Below are 21,530 nucleotides of genomic sequence, written 5' to 3' on the forward strand. Positions count from 1 at the left end.
TTTGCTTAGATTGTATTTCTTTTTAAAGATTTTACTAATATTTCGTACAAAGAATCAAACGAGTGGTGTAATGGAAGCTCCCCTATACCTATTTTTGTCGTGTGATGGTAGATGCAACTTTAATTAGTCCCGGTATTCGCTGGGATCATATCTGCCACCCAAAAAAATCTATTCCATATCATGTTCAAAACAAAAGGTACGAAACAACTGTTCTGTTGCTGTACCAAGATCCCACACCAACTCGCTCGACCTTGAGCTTTGACCTTCATCTTCCCAACTTCCAGCAGTGATGATGATTCGACAGTCTGTGACAACGTGCCGTTAACTTCAAGAGTATCTTTGGAATGACATGCTGTTATCTTCGACATCCCCATGAATATGCCTCTTAGAGTGTGTCTTTGACGAGAAATCAAGTCCTTCACGGCAAAGCCAGGCACCGTGCGTGTGTGTATTTGTCCGTAGCAAGGATTTCTCCTTGTGATAAATAGCTGTAGAGTCTGGGTACGGCCTCCGCGGGTTAGTATGAATAGTGTACTTAAGTTATGGAATTCCTGGTAAATAAATCAGCACCTTGCTGCTGCCCCTAGGGTTCTTTCGACACTCATCGAATCTGATGTAGGACCCTATAAAGCTTCCTGCCTGGCTGTGCCTGCTCGGTAAACTAATCGAAATCTCTTCGTCTCGGGACTGGAGTGCATCGACGCGCGAGATACTCTTATAAACGCGTCAATATAACTAAGAGAAGAAATATTGGGTCTCGCTTCGAATAACCCGGAAACGACATGATTCCTACCCAGTTGTCAGCAATTAAATACTAGTGATGTATGCGTGGGATTAAGTAAAAGCACATACAGGGATATGGATTAGCTAAAGTAGAGTACCGAGATTTTAGAACTCAAGAGGGGATATAGAATATGCCATTTGTATGTGCCGCCTGTACGATCGGCTCTTCTGTACGATCGGTTCATCAGACAACAATGCTGAGCCGTGATCGTTTGTACAGTTGACGTGACGACGTGTAAAAAGAAAAGCAGCTAGCAAAGGTGGGTCTTACCTTTTAATGCCCGGAAAGCCAGGATGTAGAAGGCGAGCCAAGACGGCTGTATCATCGTGGAGCGGGTGCCTCACTGGTAGTGGCAGCTGCTCACAGGGCTACTATAAGGGTTTGTAGACGGGCAGATTGCGTAGTGTTCCCTGCGTACGGCCGGACTAGTCGATATCGGTAGCGAAAGAGGGGTTTCATCAGCGACGCTTCCGCTTCATCATCACACACTCACTGACACGCTCCCTTTCCTCTGGACTTCATAATAAAGAAAGGGCGTTAAAAAACCTCTGATCGCTTCAATCAGATGGGCTGACGACGCCTAGGGCGGGTCCGCGCGCTCGATGGAGCTGACAGAAAAATAATCCCGCGTGAAATGAACCTGCGATGCAGATAGGCTAGAAGAGAGAGAGAGAGAGAGAGAAGAAATCGCTGACTGGCGTTTTGAATAGTCAACACAAACGCGGCCCGGAATACGACAGGCCCCTTCTGTAGGTATCAGGATGGCGAAGTGTGCGCGAAGTCCATTGATCGCGCAGATCTATCTTAATTGGGTTTGGCTGTCCGGAGGAATAGGACCGTCTTGGGGCAGGGCTGCGTTTGCGTGGTTAGTTGTGACAGAGATGTATCACGTATAAACCGTACATGCATCAGACAGGGGATGGGTCCAGCTAGCCGCACGTACTCAAACCAAGTGGTCTTGGGTTGGTCTGAGCCAATGGAAACCACGACAACCACGCGGCGCAGAGGGAACCTTCTCCCGCCCTGAAGTGCCGCGTACGTGAGACCCTCTGGCGCCGGGAACTCTGGGTATGACAACTACACCTTCTCGGGTTCGAATATGAAAAAAAAAAATTAAGTGCTCATATTTATGACATGACGTCTTGGTGTGAAGTGCACTCAAGCACGGTCCCCAAATCTCGATCGTAATCTTTTCCTGCAGCAGATATATCGCTTAATGGGTTCAGAGAAAAGACAAAGTCAGTAATTTACAACTTATGCACTAAGTTATGGGCTTTCGATTCAAGGAGGCCCGCCCTGAAGAAATGGTATGTGTATCATTTTCGATTTCATATGCGTTCTTTAACCTTCCAGTCTAGTGTCTGGTTTCTACGCTCATGTATATCTTAGCATATTTTAATTTCCTGAGCTTTACACTATAATGATTTCTTTGTACTGCAAACATGATATCATATGGAAAAGATAAGACGATGTCGGGAGAGATAACGCACGGGCTCGCAACGATGGCCATAATGTGCTTTCAGATTTTATGTGTCATATTGCATAGGTTACATTGCGCACATTTCATCATTTTGTCAAGTATCCTGTCACTACAATCGTGTCGCGAGAAACATCTAGTCGTTTGATTCAAAATTTACTCGTCTTCTGAGATCAAAGACATTCAAAAGCGGCATAAAGAACAGATTGGTGATAAAAGTTTCGATTGACAAGACTGTTTGAAGTGGTATGGTTGTGGCATGTTGACGAGGATACGTAAGGCCCCCTTTCCACTAGACGTCGGTCGCGATGCGCTCACACTGCGACCTAAAGGTGGGGTCACACCTGCGTATACATTTAAGTCCGTATGAGGCGCGCACGGTAGTATTTACCTCCACCAGGCCCCGTAGGTCGTTGGAAAAATAATAGAAATTGGACCAACGTAAACAGGTAACATGTCAGACGAGTTAGCTGGGTCGCTAACCATACTTCTCGGTCAGCTAACTCAACTGGCATGTTATGAATCAATATTTGTTCAATTTGTACTATTTTTCCCGCGACCTGTGGAGCCTGGTAGAGACTATAAGACCTTCATACGCACCTCAAACGGACTTAAATATATACGCAGGTGTGACCCCACCTTAACTAGGATATGTGTAACCCTTGCTTTCGAACTGGGTGTAAGAGCGTATCATACAAAACGTTAAAGTGTGACTGAGAAGACTACAATACACAGAATATGTAGAAACATTGTTTTTTTCTATTCGTTGAGGAATGTGTCAAATTCTAGGACGCAGAGAAAGCGCGGCGAGAGCGCCGTCCTAGTGGAAAGTAGGTACTGAGGTTAGGTTTTGAGACAGCAAGATAAAATAAAAAATTGAAAGCCCGATAAAAACGACTAAAAATAACGTTAAAAAACAGCCGGAGCCTACCCTCCGCTTGGAGAGTAGAAAGGATGTATAACCGTATCCCCAGCTTGAAAACACATCAATGCAGTACACGTTGGCTGAATACAGCAAGGACGTGATTTTGATCAGCTTCCTCAGATATCACCCTCAACCCTTCATCCGGGCATCTTAATAAAGATTTCGCCTCCGGAATATTTGTTCTTCCCATTAAGACACTGACCTCGTGGCCGCTGGAAGAAATCCTATCTCTCCCCGCAAGACCCCTGCTGATAAAATACACACTCACCTTTCTACAACTCAGACCCGCGGAAATGGGCGAACATGGGCCATTTACTCCTGATAGGATCGGCAGGGGGGCTGGTTGAACTGACCACGAGTCACCTTAACAAACCCTAGGATGTGTTTCTTCTTATTTCCGGGAATTATAAGACAGACTTCGTATCCTCAGTGATGAATTTGAACCCTTGGGTGATGGATAACACAGACAGAAGGTCTAGTATCATCCACCGATGCATCATGTGTGCAGGTGATGGATCTAACTCCGTCATCTCTTTGTTATAATTCTCTGAAAGCGTTTTCATCCTAAACTGTGTGCATCTATGTAACTTTACATCGATCAGATAGGTCATCAGGTATTTTAGCAATGTTTATTTGACGACAATGATAAAGGTAACAATGGTAATAATTTCATTTGAAAGTCATGCCAAAAGGACAGTGGTAAACAAGCAAAAACAGTGGAAAACGTATATAGAAATTGAAATGAATTAGAAGCGAAATGACATATTCTAGATTATATTTCAACTTATGATATTTTAAGGATTTGACTTCTTTTTCTGCCTGGTAGTCAAATCGTCCAACGTTTTGGTAAATAAATGGATTGGATATACAGCGTCGTTTAGACAGAACAAAGAGGTTATGTATGGATACCCTTTCGAGAACACACATACATAAAAACATGTATTTCTATATCCACGGTGGCTTGTGTATTCAATACAGGAATGTGTTGTATTTCTCAACAAAAAAGGTAAAAGATGCAAAAATAAGACAGGTCGTTGAAAAATGAAGCAGTTAAGTGATAAACTCTGCAGAGGATCACGATTATTGACATAACTCAAGCATAGTCTGAAGATGCTACAAATGTGCCGAAACGAATTCGGTGTGAATGTTTTTCACTAAGTTCCTTCCATCGCTGTAAAAGGAAGATTACACCGTCCGTTGGCTCTTCAGAGATCCTTTTTTCATCATTTTGTACTAGACCTGAGGTGTCCCACTGCCTACGCTCTACGTGTGCATCTCCGAAGAACCTCCCTGGCCTTGCGCATCCCACTGTAATCATGTGTAATTTTTCATTCTGGTGCGTTTTAATACCGGCAACCGGTTCGTCTAAAGGTTGCAGTTGAATTGTAGTACATATTACTTTCCCACGGAGGTGTTATCCGCCACTCCCCGGCGTGGGCCGTGGAATCAGCGGCGCCCGTAATAGCAGCCAAGGGTAGAACCGGCAATAAAGAGGAGAAAAGACAAATACAGGGTGTAAAGGGACGGAAACGTGATCAGTTAATTCAGGCTTCAACTGATCTTTTCATGAATAAATTCTCTTGTTGTTCATTTGTTTCACCTCCCGGCAGGCGGAGGGTTTTGGGGAAGGTGTTTTCTTCAGGTAATAAGGTCATGGCGGTCAACCTATTACAGAGGTAGTTGAGATAATGATCCCAGAGCAACCGTTCTTTAGTATACATACATACATAACGCGGCTAAATAGTCAGGTAAAACTAAAGATCTGGATATTTTAGGATCTGCTTCATCTATACACACTAACAAACAAACAAGTAGGTACATTAATAAACCAATTAATCTACGCACAAGTATAAATAAATCAACATGTTTGGTTAGATGTGTCGTCCACACTTGTATTTCAAAGGTCTGAATATTCTTTGATGTGAATTTAATTGAATTTATTTATAGCGTGAACTCTTTTGAAGAAATAGACAGAAAGGTAGACAGTTTTGTTCATTTATCATAGTCATGAACAATCTAAAATAAAGTGACGATTCGTCTTCAAGATGTTATTTTGACAGAATGGACAAAATACCTATACATTGTCGAATTAGCGGCTTGTAACATTTACAAAACTGCATCCAAAATGCTTAAGGTGGTATCTCACTACACTTACGCACCAGTGCGGCACTGCGGGGTTCGTTCACTGTGGTACTGTTGTGTTATTTTCTCCGATTTTTTTTTATAATTTAGATATTGCATAATATGTAAAGTATGAAGAACAAAATGCACAAAACGTTCTTTATCTCTGAAATTCGTTGAGCATCTTTCGAACCCCGCATTGTCTCACCGGTGCCCCAAGTGCATCGAGATACCATCTTAACTTCCATTAAAGAAGTTAAACTTCCATCGAGTGTGCGACGAGAAACTTCTTATGATCACCTTCTGCCAATATAACTTCATACTCGAACTCTTTCTTCCAGACCTGATAGACATAAGGAAAAAAATCCCAGGCAACTTGGGACCAGACTAACAACGCAGCACCATAAAATGCCATAGGTGAACGCGTCTAAGCCTTTCTCATTAAATACGATATCCATGACAGTTCCCTCTCGTTTGAAACCGCTGCGAGGGATTTCGTTAAGAACCTCAGCAAGGAACGAAGATCAGAAGGAATTACCGCCTCCGCCTGTGTAACATCTTAATTGTCTCGCTGAATGCAAATGAGGGAAGATCTTAAGAGCGTGACATATTCTCCATATAGACATGTTATCCCGTGCAAAATATATCAGACGCGCAGGAAATATTGAAATAGCCTGACCTCATCTGATATGGCCAACAGCGTAGCAATCTGTACTGGGTACCAGGAGTTCATCCGACTCATCTGGACACGGTTGATGTGAGCCTGATGGTATGCTTCATGAATTTTTCCTTTTGATTCTAGAAATAAAAGAGAATCCTTTAAGCCCCCTCCTTTCGGATGTACTTTGTGTGTAAGCTTGATCATCCTGGTAACCCTGATTATGTTGAAAGAATGGTCATTATGTTGAAAGAATGGGGTCATTCGGCACAACGCGCTTTTGTTATCTGAATATGTGTAGCATCGACATACCAAACGCATTTCAAGCTCAAAACAAACTTGCGCACAGATCGCATGTTCCACATATAGTACTGTGTTTTCAATCTGATGCACGTCAATCATTTTTTTTTGCCACATATTTGGAGTTCATAGTTAACTTGGTACATGGTGAAGAAGCCGTGACCAAACAAATCAGAGAGAAGAAATTAAAAAGAATACCTGCGACGTCTGGAACCGAAGTTTCTGGGAACTTCAGCCAAGCAGGAGCTCGGTAATTACAAAATTTATGAAGACGGAAAGAGCTCTCCGTCATGTAGCATCAAAGACAAAATTAAACCTTTCAATGCGGAACATGTTTCGTTATTAGTACAAACCCAAGCCCCGGTAATTGTTGCATGATGGAGGAAAAGTTAATGGGACCCAAGGGAAGTTATGGAATAAATGATAACGGTTTGTATAACCCTCACATCTGTCACTCACTATACCGGCAATGGGTACGGAGTAATGAGGTAAGCCTTCGTTATCCCCATGCATGACAGATGGATTAACATAGTCGAAAGTAATTCATCAACGAGGAGTTTATATAAGCTTTGAAAAATTGCCACATGTTCTGAAGTACACGACTGCAAACATCTTATTAGTTCCAGACGTAATGAGGCTTGTGGTAAAGTCATGAATAACTGCTGTAATGGTCTGAATCTAAATACAAGCATAAATAACTTTGTCCGTCTTCTGTCACTATTGTGTTACTTTAAGACCTGGTCCGAATTTGTAAGTTGAACAAGTAGCTAAGGATACCTTTCCACTGGAATGCGATCGTTGAGAGACTGTACAGCGACCAAAATGTTACCCTAGATTTTATAATTGGAATATGACGTGTCATGTATGATTTGAGTATGATCTAAAATACAACAACACATACAAAACGTGAAATGCGTTCAGAGATTTGTCAACTCTTTGGTCACTGATCAGTCGCAGCCTGTCGTGTAAAGGGTGCTTAAAGTTGATATCTCACTGCACTTGGGACACCGGTGCGGCACTGCGGGGTTCGTTCACTGCGGCACTGTTATGTTATTTACGCCATTTTATAATAATTTAGATATTGCGTAATACGTAAATGTATGAATTAAAAGCCAACAAACAAAATGTAAGAAAATTCGTTCTTTATCTCTGAAATTTGTTGAGTAATCATTCGAACCCCGCAGTGCCGCACTGGTGCCCCAAGTGCAGTGAGCTTCCACCTTAAGTGCCTGGCTTTGAAATACATGTAATACTTTGGAGCGATATTCATTCAAAAATTATCCTTTAGCTATCATTTGGGTCAACAACCTCATCACAGCGGCTTCTAGCCCACCTGCCAGCTACAGGGTACTAAATTGACAGCAACATTATTGCTTTGAAACTGCAGAAATCCTTGACCTATAATCCATATGGTAGGTCAATGGTGTATACAAATCGGGGACCGTAGGATATAAATTTCCAGCAACGGGATTTAGCTATCAACAATAGCAAGGCACTACCTTTTAATCCATGATTAGTATGGTGTCTCTGTTGCAATGTGTTATCACGCATATACAGGAGTTGTTGTTTTACAGTTGCAACTAGAATTCTTCATAGTTTCTAATGAACGTTTGTTACCTGCCATGTAGTGCACAGCCCATGGGTAAAAAAATAAGTTGCCACTTTTTGGCTATGGTTAAAAGATGAGTTTTCTTGAAAAATTACGTAGTTTTAACTGAAAAATGAGCCGATTCATTTTACATTTCAATGAGAACGATGACAACAATAACAACGTTGCATTTGATTTTTTTCGTAGCATACAATATCTTTTTTTTCTGTCGCAAGGTATGCATGGGAACTACAGATCGAAGACACGACTGTATATCATAGTACGTTTTGAATATAGATACCTCTTACCTTCCTTTGGGACCATGGAACACTTTGCATTCAAAAGAGCTCTTCCACTAGGACATACAAGGCAGCAAAATAAGTAGTTCTTGGTGCATAAATTATCGATTTAACCTTGACAGGGAACATAAAAGTGATTACAACTATCCCCTTGCCGTCAGATATGTTTCTTCAAGGCACCTCCTTTTCTCCCAACTCAATCTCTCAACATGAAAGCCCCTCAGGCAGATGCACCACTCAAGATTGCCTGCCCTCTGGCATCTCCATGCAAATCAGAGCCTACAATTTACACCCTAGCTGTCAGTATGATTCTATTTTGAGCAGAAGACGTGAGATCATAGTTCACCCTTGTCTTGTCGAGAAAGCGTACTATGAGGTCCTCCTGACACGGGACATATTCATAACAATTGACTTACTCTTCAGGATGCATACACTATGACTTCACTGGTTCCATATGATGCCGCATAGCAATACATGAGATCATTGTTACCCTTTCTCGTCAAAGAGGCGTACTCTGAGGCCTTCCTGACATCGGGCACGGTCATAAAAATTGTCTCTCTCCTCATCATGATCCATATACTTTGACTTCGCGGTTTCATCTGATGCCACATAGCGGTTACTCGTGAGCAACGACAATGACTCACGCGGCAACATCAGGAATAAACTATTAGGTAAGGGAAATACACAGACAATACAAACGTACCAGTGTTCTTTTTCACAAGTCTGTCACCAGTGGGACTCAGTTCTTAGTTAAGGATTCTGTTCTGCCCTTATGGCCAAGTCCCTTCCCAAGATCTGTTGTAGAGATCAGTCTTGTAATATTGCGAATTGAATAACGTATCTGGTGTCACAACCCATGTTCTGAAATGTTGTTAGCATTGTTATAAATGCCCATGTCACAACGCAGGCGGTTCCAAATGTGATCTACCCACGGAGGGGTGAAGGAAGATGGAAGACTCGGCATCCATTTTCTGTGTGATGTTGTACTAATGCATGCTATTTGTTGCCCCCGAGTTCAATGCCGAACTGAAGGTGAATGCTCACACTGAACCGAATTCAGTGATGCAAATACCGTCATGAAAAACAAGAAAACTCTGATAATTCTGGTTTCTTTAAACTTGGCGTCTCATTACTTTGTGAAAGATAAGACCTAGCCTGATGAAGATTACACGGTGTAGACTGATGTATATTTCCAAACCGGGGCCCGACCGGGCTGTTTTCGGGATCCAAAAGTAGAGGTGTATCATCAACACACAAAGTATGCTTATAACTATTCTTTACGTTTTGTGTGTTATAATTGTCTTTCTTCGAATCAATAAATGATATTTGTGTTCACGCAAACTGTCCGGCTGGGTGCCAGTTTGGAAATATGATCCTATCATAATCATAGTAATGCTATGGGATTTGTAATTTAAGAAAAATGATGAATGTCACACATGTTTTGAATATTCAAATTCTCAAACAAAACGTGGACGTAACATGTAGATAAGCTACCTTATAAGAGGTTTGTCTGCTACAAAGGTTTTTACATGTGTCTAATATCAGTTTCGTAAATTGTATTCCAGCAAACACTTACGCTTGTAAAGAAATAAAGAATGGTACATATAGATCACCGCAAATACCACTCCCGCTCACATATACATCACCTAGCTGTTAGAAAGCATGAAATCTGAAGTGTTGTTTTACGTGCTTTGTAATATTCGTATTGCAGCTAGTTGAAATTAAATGCATAGAGCAGCAATCGGAGCCGCTGCGAGATTGTGTGTTCGCCCGCATCTATCTTGCTTCGGGCGGCCAAAAGCATCTTCGACGTAATGGATTTCCGAATGGCAACCTGAGGCAAAGTTCAATTTTTGATGCCCATCAATCGAGGGCGTAGGGAGCGGAATATGTACAAGTGGAATAGACACGACTGGGCCTTAACTGACAGCGTATCTATCAATGACAGGTCCGGAGCCAAGTTAATTTGAGGAGGTCAATCGACTCGCTTTTCTGCACAATATTTAATATCTTAACATTCTGGATGGTAGGCGTCCTCAACACGTGTGACATCTAATGCCAGGAAGACTTATCTTACACAATCTATTAAACGCGCAAATGTACAGCGATCTATACTGTCTTTGATTACAGCACCGTACAACGAACTGCGTAATGAGTTAACACACGTAATCTTCATATACATGTCGCAAATCTTTACACCTGACATTTATTGATTTACTCGTACGGAAAGAGATCGGCAGACATGGACCCCTCCCCAGTGTCAAATGTAAATTCCTATGGATCACATCAACCAAGTCATCGTCAGAAAATGACCGTGAAGGTCCTTCAAGGCATATCGCTTATCATGTCGTACATAAGCCACCCGGTACTTCCTCTCTAGGCGATGTGTCTCTTCCACGGCTTACACTTCGTTTGTCACTTGGCCCTTGTGGCTCGATTTACTCCCCCAGATGAATACGCTATACCAGATGATGCCGCTGTTAATTCCAGTCTTTCATCACGCGGATTGAAAAACGGGTATTCAGCAGAACAGAGTGTACGACCTTCCTTTGATAGCGTACGACATTGACTCCTTTGATGCTGTCGTAACAAAGTCGTGGGTTAATCGTGATCGACGATGGCTGCAAACTTTTGCCTGATATCAAAGAGGATCCTTCTGCCTGAAACTTTTATCTCGGCGTCGGAATCTCTTAATGTGCTCCGGATAGAGGATTTCCTCACGAACATCGTTGACGGGAAGAGGTGATCAAGACCGCGGCCAACTCGATTTCTCAAGTTTGTCACCAAAAATTGGTTCAGCCCTCCATCTTGTCAATAGAGAAGATCCCCGAAGTCTATCTGCGCACACTTCTGTTGATATGGCCAGGATAACCTACAGGTGCTATCATACTACATCAGAGACGGGGAGGAGAGGACCTCATTTCAATGAGCTCCGGCGGCAAGAAATCTTTACTCGTCTGCGTCTTACTAGTCTGCTACTCCCCTGGCACAGCAAGTGATAGGTCAAGTCTCAGAATGTTGCCTTAAAGGTGGGATCCGTGTAAGAGACAAAGATCTATTGGCAATCTTCACCGTGCACATGTGTCAGAGCGAACCATATTGATCCAACAGTCCTTTTGCCCTGTTCATAATTGATTGTTTTTCAATTAAAACCAATCATTATGATACATTGAAGAAATCGGTCAGTCTTTTCATCAATCAAATATATTAAGGACATTCCCTGCGGCAGAATGGGTCCAAAAACTCCTGACGCCGACGTATTGTAGACAAGTCGAGTTGTGCAGGACATGAAGTATGAGCTGTGTTCCGGGCGTTTTGGGTCTGGATTTGGTTCAACTGGCACGGAACGACATCCAACCGCCGGCAGGTCCCGGGGTAAATGTCAATTCATTCGGTTCACATGCTGCATTTGGCGGGAGACGAGACGATGTCATCCATGCTCTGGTAGATCATTTCCAACTTCATGGTGGACGCTGAAAGGAAGAGAAAAAAATAAGACGCATGAGTCATCGTTTGCCTGAAGCTTTCAACAGCTATAAGTCAAAACAAGCCGGTAAAATGGTCGTTAATGGTGGGTAAGTAGAGCGTCGATGGGAATAACTGATGATGCAGGCAGACGACTACACCAGTCGTGAATCGCAATTACTTCTGAATCCATAGACATAACGGCTGGTATCAGGTCCAATCGAATCATTGATCCATGATTCAAACTTGCGACTCCAGTTCTAAACCAATTGTGAACGGCTACCATTCACCCATACATTTGACGTTGGTTGGGGCGGACGAGAGACCTATGGCTATGACCTTGTTCAACGCGGTATGAAAGTGATATTACCAAATTCGATTTTCATGATTATTATGTACATTATCGAATAGCATTACCACAGTTTGTGTATTGATTTGTAATAATCACTGAACGGAAAAACAATCGGGACACATTATTGTTATGTGTTTAGAAATAAAATCCTTGAGTATCAAATAAATCTGAGATTGCTGGCCATCTCATTAATGTGATATGTGCAGATTTGGATTTAAATTGCAAGCGCCATGACTAAAAGGACGCAACAAAATTGTGATGTCCGTAAGAAAATACAGAAAGTACAGATGCATATATATCTACATCTTAACGAGGCAACTATATATACACCTCAGAACTTCAGATTTGAACGGAGATGACCTATCTCTTTAGACAGTTCTACTGGAAGTAGCAATATCTTCCAGGCGGAAGCACACCATTTTCGTTAGCAAATGCCAGACGAGGTGTAAAAACCTATATCAGTATAGACGGTATAACGCCCCCTTTCCTCCGGAGAATTCGCCCACTGACCGACCAAAGATTCGACGGATCGTTCAACGAATGTTATAGATCAAGAACGATTTTAACGCTTGGTATGTATTGTTGGTTTCTAAATCATACTTTAACATTGCGCATCATATTCCAATTATAATGTCAAGGGTTTAAAAAATCCATTTAAAATGCTGTTCAGTATTTCTGCCCACACCGTCATATAGAAATAGAAGCATTTGGTGTAACACACGGGCTTCACTGGCCTATATTTAACCATAAAAAGTAAACTCCAATAAGATACGGTTATAACTCTGTTTCTATCGGGTTCCTATAGCTCTGTTATTCCCGTGAAGTGATAAGTAGATTCTCTACTGTGCGCTTCATCAAGGCTGGGGTCTGGAGAAAGTTTATAATGTACAGGGATTGAGCATCCATCCTGACGTCAACCAACTTCGTGCTCTCTAATAAGATGGAAGAAGAGGGATTTGTCTTTCAAAGACGTCCGTGTGCCGAATGTAATGAAGGAATGTAACACATGTATAACCTCGAGACTTACAGTTTAGATTTACTCTCCGGCACGCGTTTTGGTCGGACTTTGTTTTTACTGTTTTCTTCATGTCTGCCAGCCAAAACTGGCAGAGAAAGCAGCACAAAGAAATCCCGACAAAATCCTAAAACATATAAAACAGCCAGAGCCGAAACTCGGCATGGGGAGTAGCTTGAAGTGCTTTTGATGCTGACAAATTACTTCACGGGACGTATATCATGATATGTGAAGAATTTATCAAAATACGCTATTGATGTTTAGACATCAAGGAAGTTAGGTGTACAGGATAGCATTTACCCAACAAGAAACTGCGTAGATTTAAGCAATATCAATGCTACTACAAATCTGTCCAGTTATATGCATGAGTAACTGCGAATTTATTAATTATTGTTAGCGTTCGATAGTAAGAGAAAAAGTCCCTGTACATCGATTGAGGAAGTCAAAGAGATGATAATGTTTGTCTGAAACAGTGGAAAAAACTTTATTGACCAGCTATTCCCCAGCTTTCTACAGTAGGCGCCGAGGGAATCGTAGTTGCAGTCCCAATTTGTGCATTTGCTGATTGTAAAACTGTATCGTCGAGTCTAGTCACAGCAGCGTCTGATAAACTATGATGTGCCATATGCAGGTCACGCATGTTTCATGCTGTAATAACAGTGAGGTAAGTGCCGCCTAGCACGATACGAAACGCACTATTTCACCCATGTAGTCCGGGCTTACCACGAGAAAATAATAGTACAGAACCAAAAGTATTACAAACTCATAGTTTTCCTGTAGCTGACATGATTGTAGAACCAGGAGAACGCCAAACCGATATAATAAAACATTTGGTACCGCTAGCGCTTTTTAGGATTGTAAAAGCAATAACGTGATGCTAGTAGCTGAAATAGACCACCATAAAATAGAAAGGGCAGGTCATTGAATAAGATATGCCGGGGACTGAGGCATGGAGTGTGAAATTATCTAATCTTTATGATTCTTAAACTTTCGACTTGGAGTTGTTAGATTGGTCACATGCGGTGGGAAATGGTACCTTGCGTGGGGATTATTGGGTTCTATAATAACATATCGTTCCAAAGACAGCCACTCTCCTATCCATAAATACGGGTGAGGTTCCCACAGAAATGAAAATTTAGAACCACTATACGTACGGGTTTAGAATCTTGATTTTGTTTTACTTTTTACATTTACAGGTGTTCAGTTGTAGGTTTTAACTGTTAATTCACTGTAAGAGCATTATTATCTTAATGAAATTTATCAACTTAATTAAAAAGGGCGACAAACTGTATTTTATACCCATTTACGTACGCACAAGACCAGTCAAACGATGGGCAAAGGTTACTGTCTGTCCATAGAAAAAAACATTGATTTGGGAGGCAGAATTCTAGAAATAATGATCCTCGTGGAATATTTCCGTATATACAGCCGTACATACATCCGTTGTGTCGTGATTCCAAGAGGTTTTGAAGTCTGGCAACGTTACTATGGGGTGTTTGTGCCGACCAAGTTTATTGGAACTCCACGGTAACTACACTTCCCTAATAACTTTGACGGTTGTGCATCCATTCTAGTAGTCTAAGAGTTATCTTTGACATCTGTTCATTAGACTGACTTTATCTCAGGGTTTCAACCATTGCTTCTTACATCGGAATTAGCTGTCAGCCGACCCCCCACAGGTGTATTTGATGGTCTTACAGGCTTGTCTTGATTGAATTCTACAATGTCGAGGACGTTCTCTGCCTTATCAAAGAATTCCGCCCACTCTTTTGACTTCGAACTTCACTTGATGGCTACGGACCATCTATGCACAGGTGATGAACATGCGAATGAGCTTGATTTTTGTTGTAGAGGATTTTGTCCTAGCACGATTAACTACCGCTTATAGCAGTCCGCCCAACATCTGATCGATTTTCCTGAGGGGGGGGGGGGGCAGTTACAGCCCCAGACAGAAGAGTTTGAGTTACACAGACTAACTTTGTCCAATGCCTTCATGAAATCGACTATGATGGTCGTTGCCCGATGAGCATATTTTATCCGAAACACTATCTAATAATATGTGTGTCAGATATTTTTGCGCGCTATGTTGGCATGAAATCAAACACTTTTGGTCCCAATCAGATAAATCTGACAATAGATCTGCTTAACGGATCATAAAGATGTGTTTCTCATAGACAGTAATAACAAAACAACAGCCGAAACAAATATGCAAGTTTTTGCGAATAACGGGCAGCACTACCAATGGCAGTGCTTGGAGAAGATTCGTATTGATGCAAAACTAATGTACATAGACTTTTAGATGTATTGGCGGCATTCTAGTATCTTCTGCTCTTTACCACTGATAAGAAATACAAGCGGATTCTAAATTAGTTAATCCTACCTGCTCTTTAAGGGAACAGATTCCGATGATCAGCGCGTTGGGATGTTCATGCATCTATTAGAATACAAAGGTCAAATATGACATGAAAGTAAGTATTATGAGCATCTGGCCCAATATTCAATATTTGGGGATTATGAAGGGGATTATCGGAGAGCTGGATAATATTACTTTTTGTATGAAGCTCCTTTCTTTATGAGGTTTACATAGATATTGATTGAGAATAATGTTCTGTGATATATTTATTCCGTCAATACATGACACCATTGAGAAGAAGTAAAGTCATGAAAAAAATTAATTAAAAACTTTGTCAAAACTAGACAATTTATACGGCCGTTACATGTTTCCAGAATGTTAATGATAATAATAATGATAATATTTTCCGTCGTTGTATAAAGAATACACAGGTTTTATTAAGCATAGCAGCTGCTGATGAATATGCATATTGAGTGCAATGATGAACGATGTTCAGCGTTTTGCAGTTGATTTGGGTCAGTCAATGGATACGGGCCATTTGTTGGTCGATCTCCATTGATTTATCATTTAGATGAAAATTACGGAAAGATAATCATAGAATTCAGTTGAATCTATAGGCATGACGTCTATAGAATCTATTTAACAAACACCTTTGATAATTTCACAGCTAAGCATTAATGATGCTAATCGATTCAAGCTACAGGAAGTAAGAGGATTGTTATGTTGTTACGTCTTTTGTTGTACACAAAGGAAATGATGGGGATTGAACCACACCCTAGTTTCGCCCATATATAGTATTAAAGTGTAATGCACACGTAGGTACATTAATAATATAAACTGGTCTTAGGTGCAAATGTACAGTTTTTATAGATCTTAACTGACATCGGCACACCAAATCAGTGTGTGTCCTCGTTAATGTTCTTGTACATTCCATTCCACTGTGCCTTGTCCGCTGCCTGGTCCCGCAGCCATTTTAGCATATAGGGTGCCATCTTGACGTTCTGATTGTAGTACAGTTTCATTTTTTTTTTATTATTTACTTTGAGGTCACCGCAAAACAAGGCTCGTGGAGCCACTCAAGCGTTTTGGGTTACGTTACTGAATTGTGAAGAGAGATGTTTGTTTACCCTTAATTTGAACAGTTTCAGGCTGTACCCTGTGGGGAAGCAAGTCCGTGGAAGCTTATTCCATAGCGATGTTGTTCTAGGAAAAAAGCTCTGAGCGTGGAACTTCCTCCTGTTAGGTGGATTGTGGAGGAAAAAAGGATGATTTGTTTCCGTGGAAGTGGCTAAACGGGTTCTTGCTGTGAAGGTTCGTATTGAAGGCACAAGTGAATGAAGTTCATGTCGTCAATCAGGCAGTCTAAAAGGCCTTCGCGGGGCCTGCCCAGTCTACATTGCTCAATCAATTCGTAGCTGACACTGCACGCTTAGACAAACTTTTGGAGGTCCAAGAGAGCAGACGGTTATCAACCAAACGACTCATTGCCCATTTCGATCTTTTTTTTTTACAACCAACATTGGATCTGTGCAACCCTCAACTCCATAGTTAGAATATTAAGCAAATGACGCAACATATGTACAGCTGAAAATTTACAACACAGAAAGTGACAAAATATATCTGTTTATCTATGAAAGTCATTGAGTATTCTGTCAAATCGCTCAGGCACAGCGTGATCACTGTCTTAGCGGAAAGGCTATATGTATTATCTCTGTATTAAGAAGAAGACATTTGGTTCAGTCAGTCATGCAAATCAACCACAGATCGTTCAGAAATGACCCACCAAAATGCACAACACTTCAGTAATTAAGAAAAAGACTGAATGCTATACTTTTGGGAGTACTAGATCCATACACACAGACGCACTGAACAGGGTATTTGTAGTTACGTAAATCACCTTTTAAGTGCGTGTCGCACTTAAGCCCATTTAGATCCGTGGATAATAGCCTTTGATGCCGGGCTTAGTGACGACAAAAGACCCATCTCTCAACCGCTTCAAGGTGACATCTCGCGACCTATTGCATGCGGCAGGACGACTCAACGACACGTCGTATTTTCCAAAGAAAAGAAAAACTTTTTGTTGTACATATCTTTTGAAGAATGAACTTCTTGCTGGTCTTTATATGATATTTCTATTCTGATAACAGGTGAAGGTTGCTGAAAGAGTTTCTACTGTTCGAAATTTGTTGCTGGTACTGGTAAGATTCAAGCAAGGATTTCCCCGTCGTATTTTAAGGCGGAAATACATGTACTGTGCTTTGCAGTTTGCCCAGACGTAATCTATCACATCGACACCTACGCCATACATACCAACTGAAATCAGCTGTACACGCCATGTACTTTAATTACGAACAGGTTTTAAAGGATCTTGAATGAGATTCGGAGGAACGTGCCATGATTGATTACTTTAATCGTACCTCCGTCAAACTCTGCCTCAACGCCCGACCGTGAAAGGAAGAGATTTCTCGATAAACAAGCTCGGGGTGAGTGAAGTAACAAATCTGTTCTCTCAATACCACCTGACATTGACAAGTTGATCTAGTGTTATTTTTTTTGCCCGTAATCAATAGGGAAGTAACGACACAATGATCAGCGATGGGCGTAAGTCGGTACCATGGGAGTGTCTGATCGATTGGAAAGGGGGGTAAGAAGAATGGACCAGGAGAAATCTTCACAGCTTTCGGAGTACCACCTGCGGGTGCGTTTACGACCCCACAAACGGGAGAACTATCTAGAAACGGAAGATTCCATTTGTCTTGGTGTCATTTTTATGAACGATAAGAGTGGAAGGCGCAGTTAGGCGTCAGCGTAACGGGAATTGACCTGGTCATTGACCCCAACCGTAAGGGGAAAATCAGGTTATCTAGGTTAAATAGTGATTGGGCATGAAATCGACAGTTCTCCTTCTGAATACATAACAATACAATAACATTTAAAGATAATTTTTTCAGCAATTGAAGGTCGATTGTCTCTTATATATAACATTAGTGGATTTGATCAATTCACAATACAAACTGGAACTGAACTCTTTTCCGGCAAAGCAGCCTTGAAAGAAGTATTTCCCATCAAAGTGTGCTTGCCGGGGCATGGTGGTTGGGGAAGGGCCAGTAAGCATACATTGCAAAGTTCTATTCTATACAGATCTGTGCGACATAAAGTTCTCTGTCAGAAATCATATGCTGGATTGGTTAGAGGAATTTATCATAATTTGGCAGGCATATTTGTTACATTCCTTGTACATTTGTGTGTGCAGATGTTGGAGGAAAAGGGGGTCCTTAAGGGAGGCTTAACGTCAAACTCAGCATAATATCTCCTGTAAAATCTCGCCTGATCTCAGGATTTTGGTATTAGCAGTCTTCTTATTAGTCCTGCTCCACGTGAGAAGAATGGCAATTTCCTACGCTTCATCAGCATCAGGAAAACAAGCGTATCAAATTCATTAGAGGGGATTTTCTACTTGTCCTTTGACGAGTTTTGCTTCACCTTGAAGGAGGTCGTTAAAGAACGTTATGAGATATATAGATATAAGTCACGGAGGTCCCATTAGAGACCCGTCTTTCACTTCTGATTATCTGAAAAGGTGAACGCAGGAAAATTCGTTTTACCCAAAGGTATGCGTGCGAGAGGAGATAACGGTGGGCTTTTGGCTCTCCTTTTGTCTTCTGTAACCTACAGTAAGCCCCCGGGATGTGTTATAGAGGACGATGCCACAATCTTTTCTCAACTACAAGACCTGTCAATTTGTGTGGTGCCAGGATTTCTCTATTTCACGTGTCAATGAACGCAGCTAGGTCCAAAGTTGATGGCTTCTGAGATCTGGCGACGTAAAATGAAAATTAAGTTGTACAAACTTGGTAAGTAGAAAATAGATTTGAAACTTTCTTATTAATTTTGTGCTTCAACATGTAATCCGTTACACATTATATACAGATAAATGTTTCTCCAACTGAACAAAGTGGATCAGTGCAAATGTATAAACATGTGACGTCAGCAATTCGCAACCTTCTCTCAGCCGGAACAGGGGCCGACATCGACTTCTGACAGCAGTTCAATCATTGGTGACGTCACACATTCAGAAAATCACGCGTTTCCACGGAGATTGGCTCAGACATACTGAGTAAAGCTGACGGTGGTATCTCACTGCACTTGGGGCACCAGTGCGGCACTGTGTGGTTCGTTCACTGCGGCACTGTTTAGCTATTTTCGCCGATTTTTTTATAATTTAGATATTGCGTAGTAAGTAAAAACATGACTTTGTAAGACAACTTATAGAAGAGAACAAAATACACGTAAGATTCGTTATCTCTAAAATTCGTTGAGTAGTCTTTCGAACCCTGCAGCACCACACCGGTGCTACAAGTGCAGTGAGATACCACTACCTTGACCGAGTCAGTCAAAAATACCGGTGAATCCAATCTTTGAGTTGGAGAATAGTTTACCAACTTGTTGTAAAAATCGCTGGAAATGTAATTGCACAACAAACTTTACTGTTAACAACATCAGGCTTTAGCCGTAAGATGTTTCAAACTGTATGCAAAGTCATGTCCATTGCGTGGATAAGTACAATAGACAATATATGAACACTAATAAAATATAGACGAGGCGTCGTGTTTCCATATAACCAGCACATTTAACGGGCTCCTCTTAACGATACTCACTCAAGCAAAATCAGATGTAACCTAGGTAGCTCGTGTAAACGCCGGCTTATGATTAGTTATTTGTATCCACGTAACGGGATAGTAACTTTGTACTGATTATGTTATATTACCCGAGTTTATGACCACTCCGTCGTTTAACAAGTACCTTCGCTGGCTGTGAGGAAGGTGGCGTAGTTGGAGGGGAACAGGCCTATCCTGCCCCTCAGGTAACCCAGGCACCAGCCGCCATCTTCCCCCTCCAGCACCTCGATGACGTCATCCACTTCCAGGCACAACTCGTTGTCTTCCGTGGGCCGATAGGGGTAAAGCACCTTGGCGTATCTTCTGTCTGTGTTTCAGGGAAGATAAAATGAACATCATACACCTTTAAGGGTTCCCTGAGGAACAATTGAAAATAGAAAGTGCCATCAACACCTGATAAAAATTTCGATCGATGAACATATAGACTTGCCGGGAGGGAGGGGCGCTTTAAGGATGTTTTAAAAGTTGCATCCGGGAAAATTGCCTTCTATCAAATCATTTCGCAATCTTTTGAAAAAATAACAACTAATTTTTGTCTTTTTCTTATTAGTCTGACGAGGGATCCGAAGTAAACTGCCACTTGATGACTGTATGGCAGCTGTACTGTATGGAACCTCATTCTTCAGATGCTGTCTAAAATCTTTAGACATTCCTTAAAAAATGCGACTTGAATTGTTTTTGGACAAAATTTACACATGGACGTATCAGCGCGCTGAACTCATAACATGCAAGAAAAAGGGGGAAACAGGAATATCTTCCTGTCTCCAAAACACACGTAACAAAGATATCGTCCTCTCTATCACAGTGCCCTCATACACGTATATTGTGTATATAAACAATGATAGATCGCTCGTGATATACCAATGTTTCTGATTCACGAGATGCAACATGACGTAAAAATAAATCTCTCCATTGATTTTGTTTTTTTTCTGTACACAACAAGGGCAGGATTTCATGAGTGAATGCCCTTCTGAAGACAAAGTGCACCGCTAAGTACCTCACAAGAAAGGTGGAATAATGAGATAAGAACGTTCTGTATTTCCTGTCATCTCGCTGACAAGAAATATTTCCAGTTGAGAAAAGATAACAAGGAAAGATATTGGCAACAGTTTTGTTCGGAGATTAAGTGTCAGAGGAAGATCATAAATCAGACGAAATGCTTCAACTTTTAGCAGGTATGACGGAAAAGCAGTTGGCGCGTAAAATGGCAGAGGTGGGAGGATAGACAGGCAATGGTACCAGTTTTGGGGAAAGGTATATGATGAGAGAGACCTTTTTTTTACGGAAATGGACTGGGATGGGGAGGGGGATGTCTAAAGATAAAGTTTTTTAAGCCGCAGAGCAGTTGATTGTCATTTATTAGGTCAAGGGCCCATTCCTTTCCTTCCACTGCCTTTTACCTCCCCAACTCAGGTACTCGTTTTTATACCATTGTGGAGTGAGAAAAAATCGTGTCAAGTGGCAAAAAGGCAAAACAGCGAAGGCATGTCATTGGATTCTAACCTAGGACCTCT

The 21,530-nt window shown here is 41.5% G+C and overlaps 2 protein-coding genes across 5 annotated transcripts in view; both read right to left on the bottom strand.

Moving 5' to 3' along the window:
- LOC118429931 (protein amalgam-like) overlaps positions 1 to 1,816 on the bottom strand; it is a 49,178-nt gene extending 47,362 nt beyond the window's left edge. For both annotated transcript variants that reach the window (XM_035840573.1, XM_035840572.1), the window contains exon 1: positions 1,055 to 1,816. In XM_035840573.1, coding sequence (XP_035696466.1) covers positions 1,055 to 1,109 — 55 coding nt within the window. In that variant the 5' untranslated portion in view covers positions 1,110 to 1,816. The remainder of the gene's footprint in view (positions 1 to 1,054) is intronic.
- An 8,297-nt stretch (positions 1,817 to 10,113) lies between these two features.
- LOC118429934 (protein amalgam-like) overlaps positions 10,114 to 21,530 on the bottom strand; it is a 36,890-nt gene continuing 25,473 nt past the window's right edge. The window contains exons 7-9 of one of the 3 annotated variants that reach the window (XM_035840578.1): positions 20,141 to 20,323; positions 15,365 to 15,418; positions 10,114 to 11,625 (exon numbers count right to left, since the gene is read on the bottom strand). In XM_035840578.1, the coding sequence (XP_035696471.1) occupies positions 15,411 to 15,418; positions 20,141 to 20,323 (191 nt within the window). In that variant the 3' untranslated portion in view covers positions 10,114 to 11,625; positions 15,365 to 15,410. Of the gene's footprint in view, positions 11,626 to 15,364; positions 15,419 to 20,105; positions 20,324 to 21,530 lie in introns of all 3 variants that reach the window. The other 2 variants (XM_035840575.1, XM_035840576.1) reach the window with 2 other exon arrangements.

This window comes from Branchiostoma floridae, chromosome 14, assembly GCF_000003815.2.
Source record: "Branchiostoma floridae strain S238N-H82 chromosome 14, Bfl_VNyyK, whole genome shotgun sequence".
NCBI classification, from domain to species: domain Eukaryota; kingdom Metazoa; phylum Chordata; class Leptocardii; order Amphioxiformes; family Branchiostomatidae; genus Branchiostoma; species Branchiostoma floridae.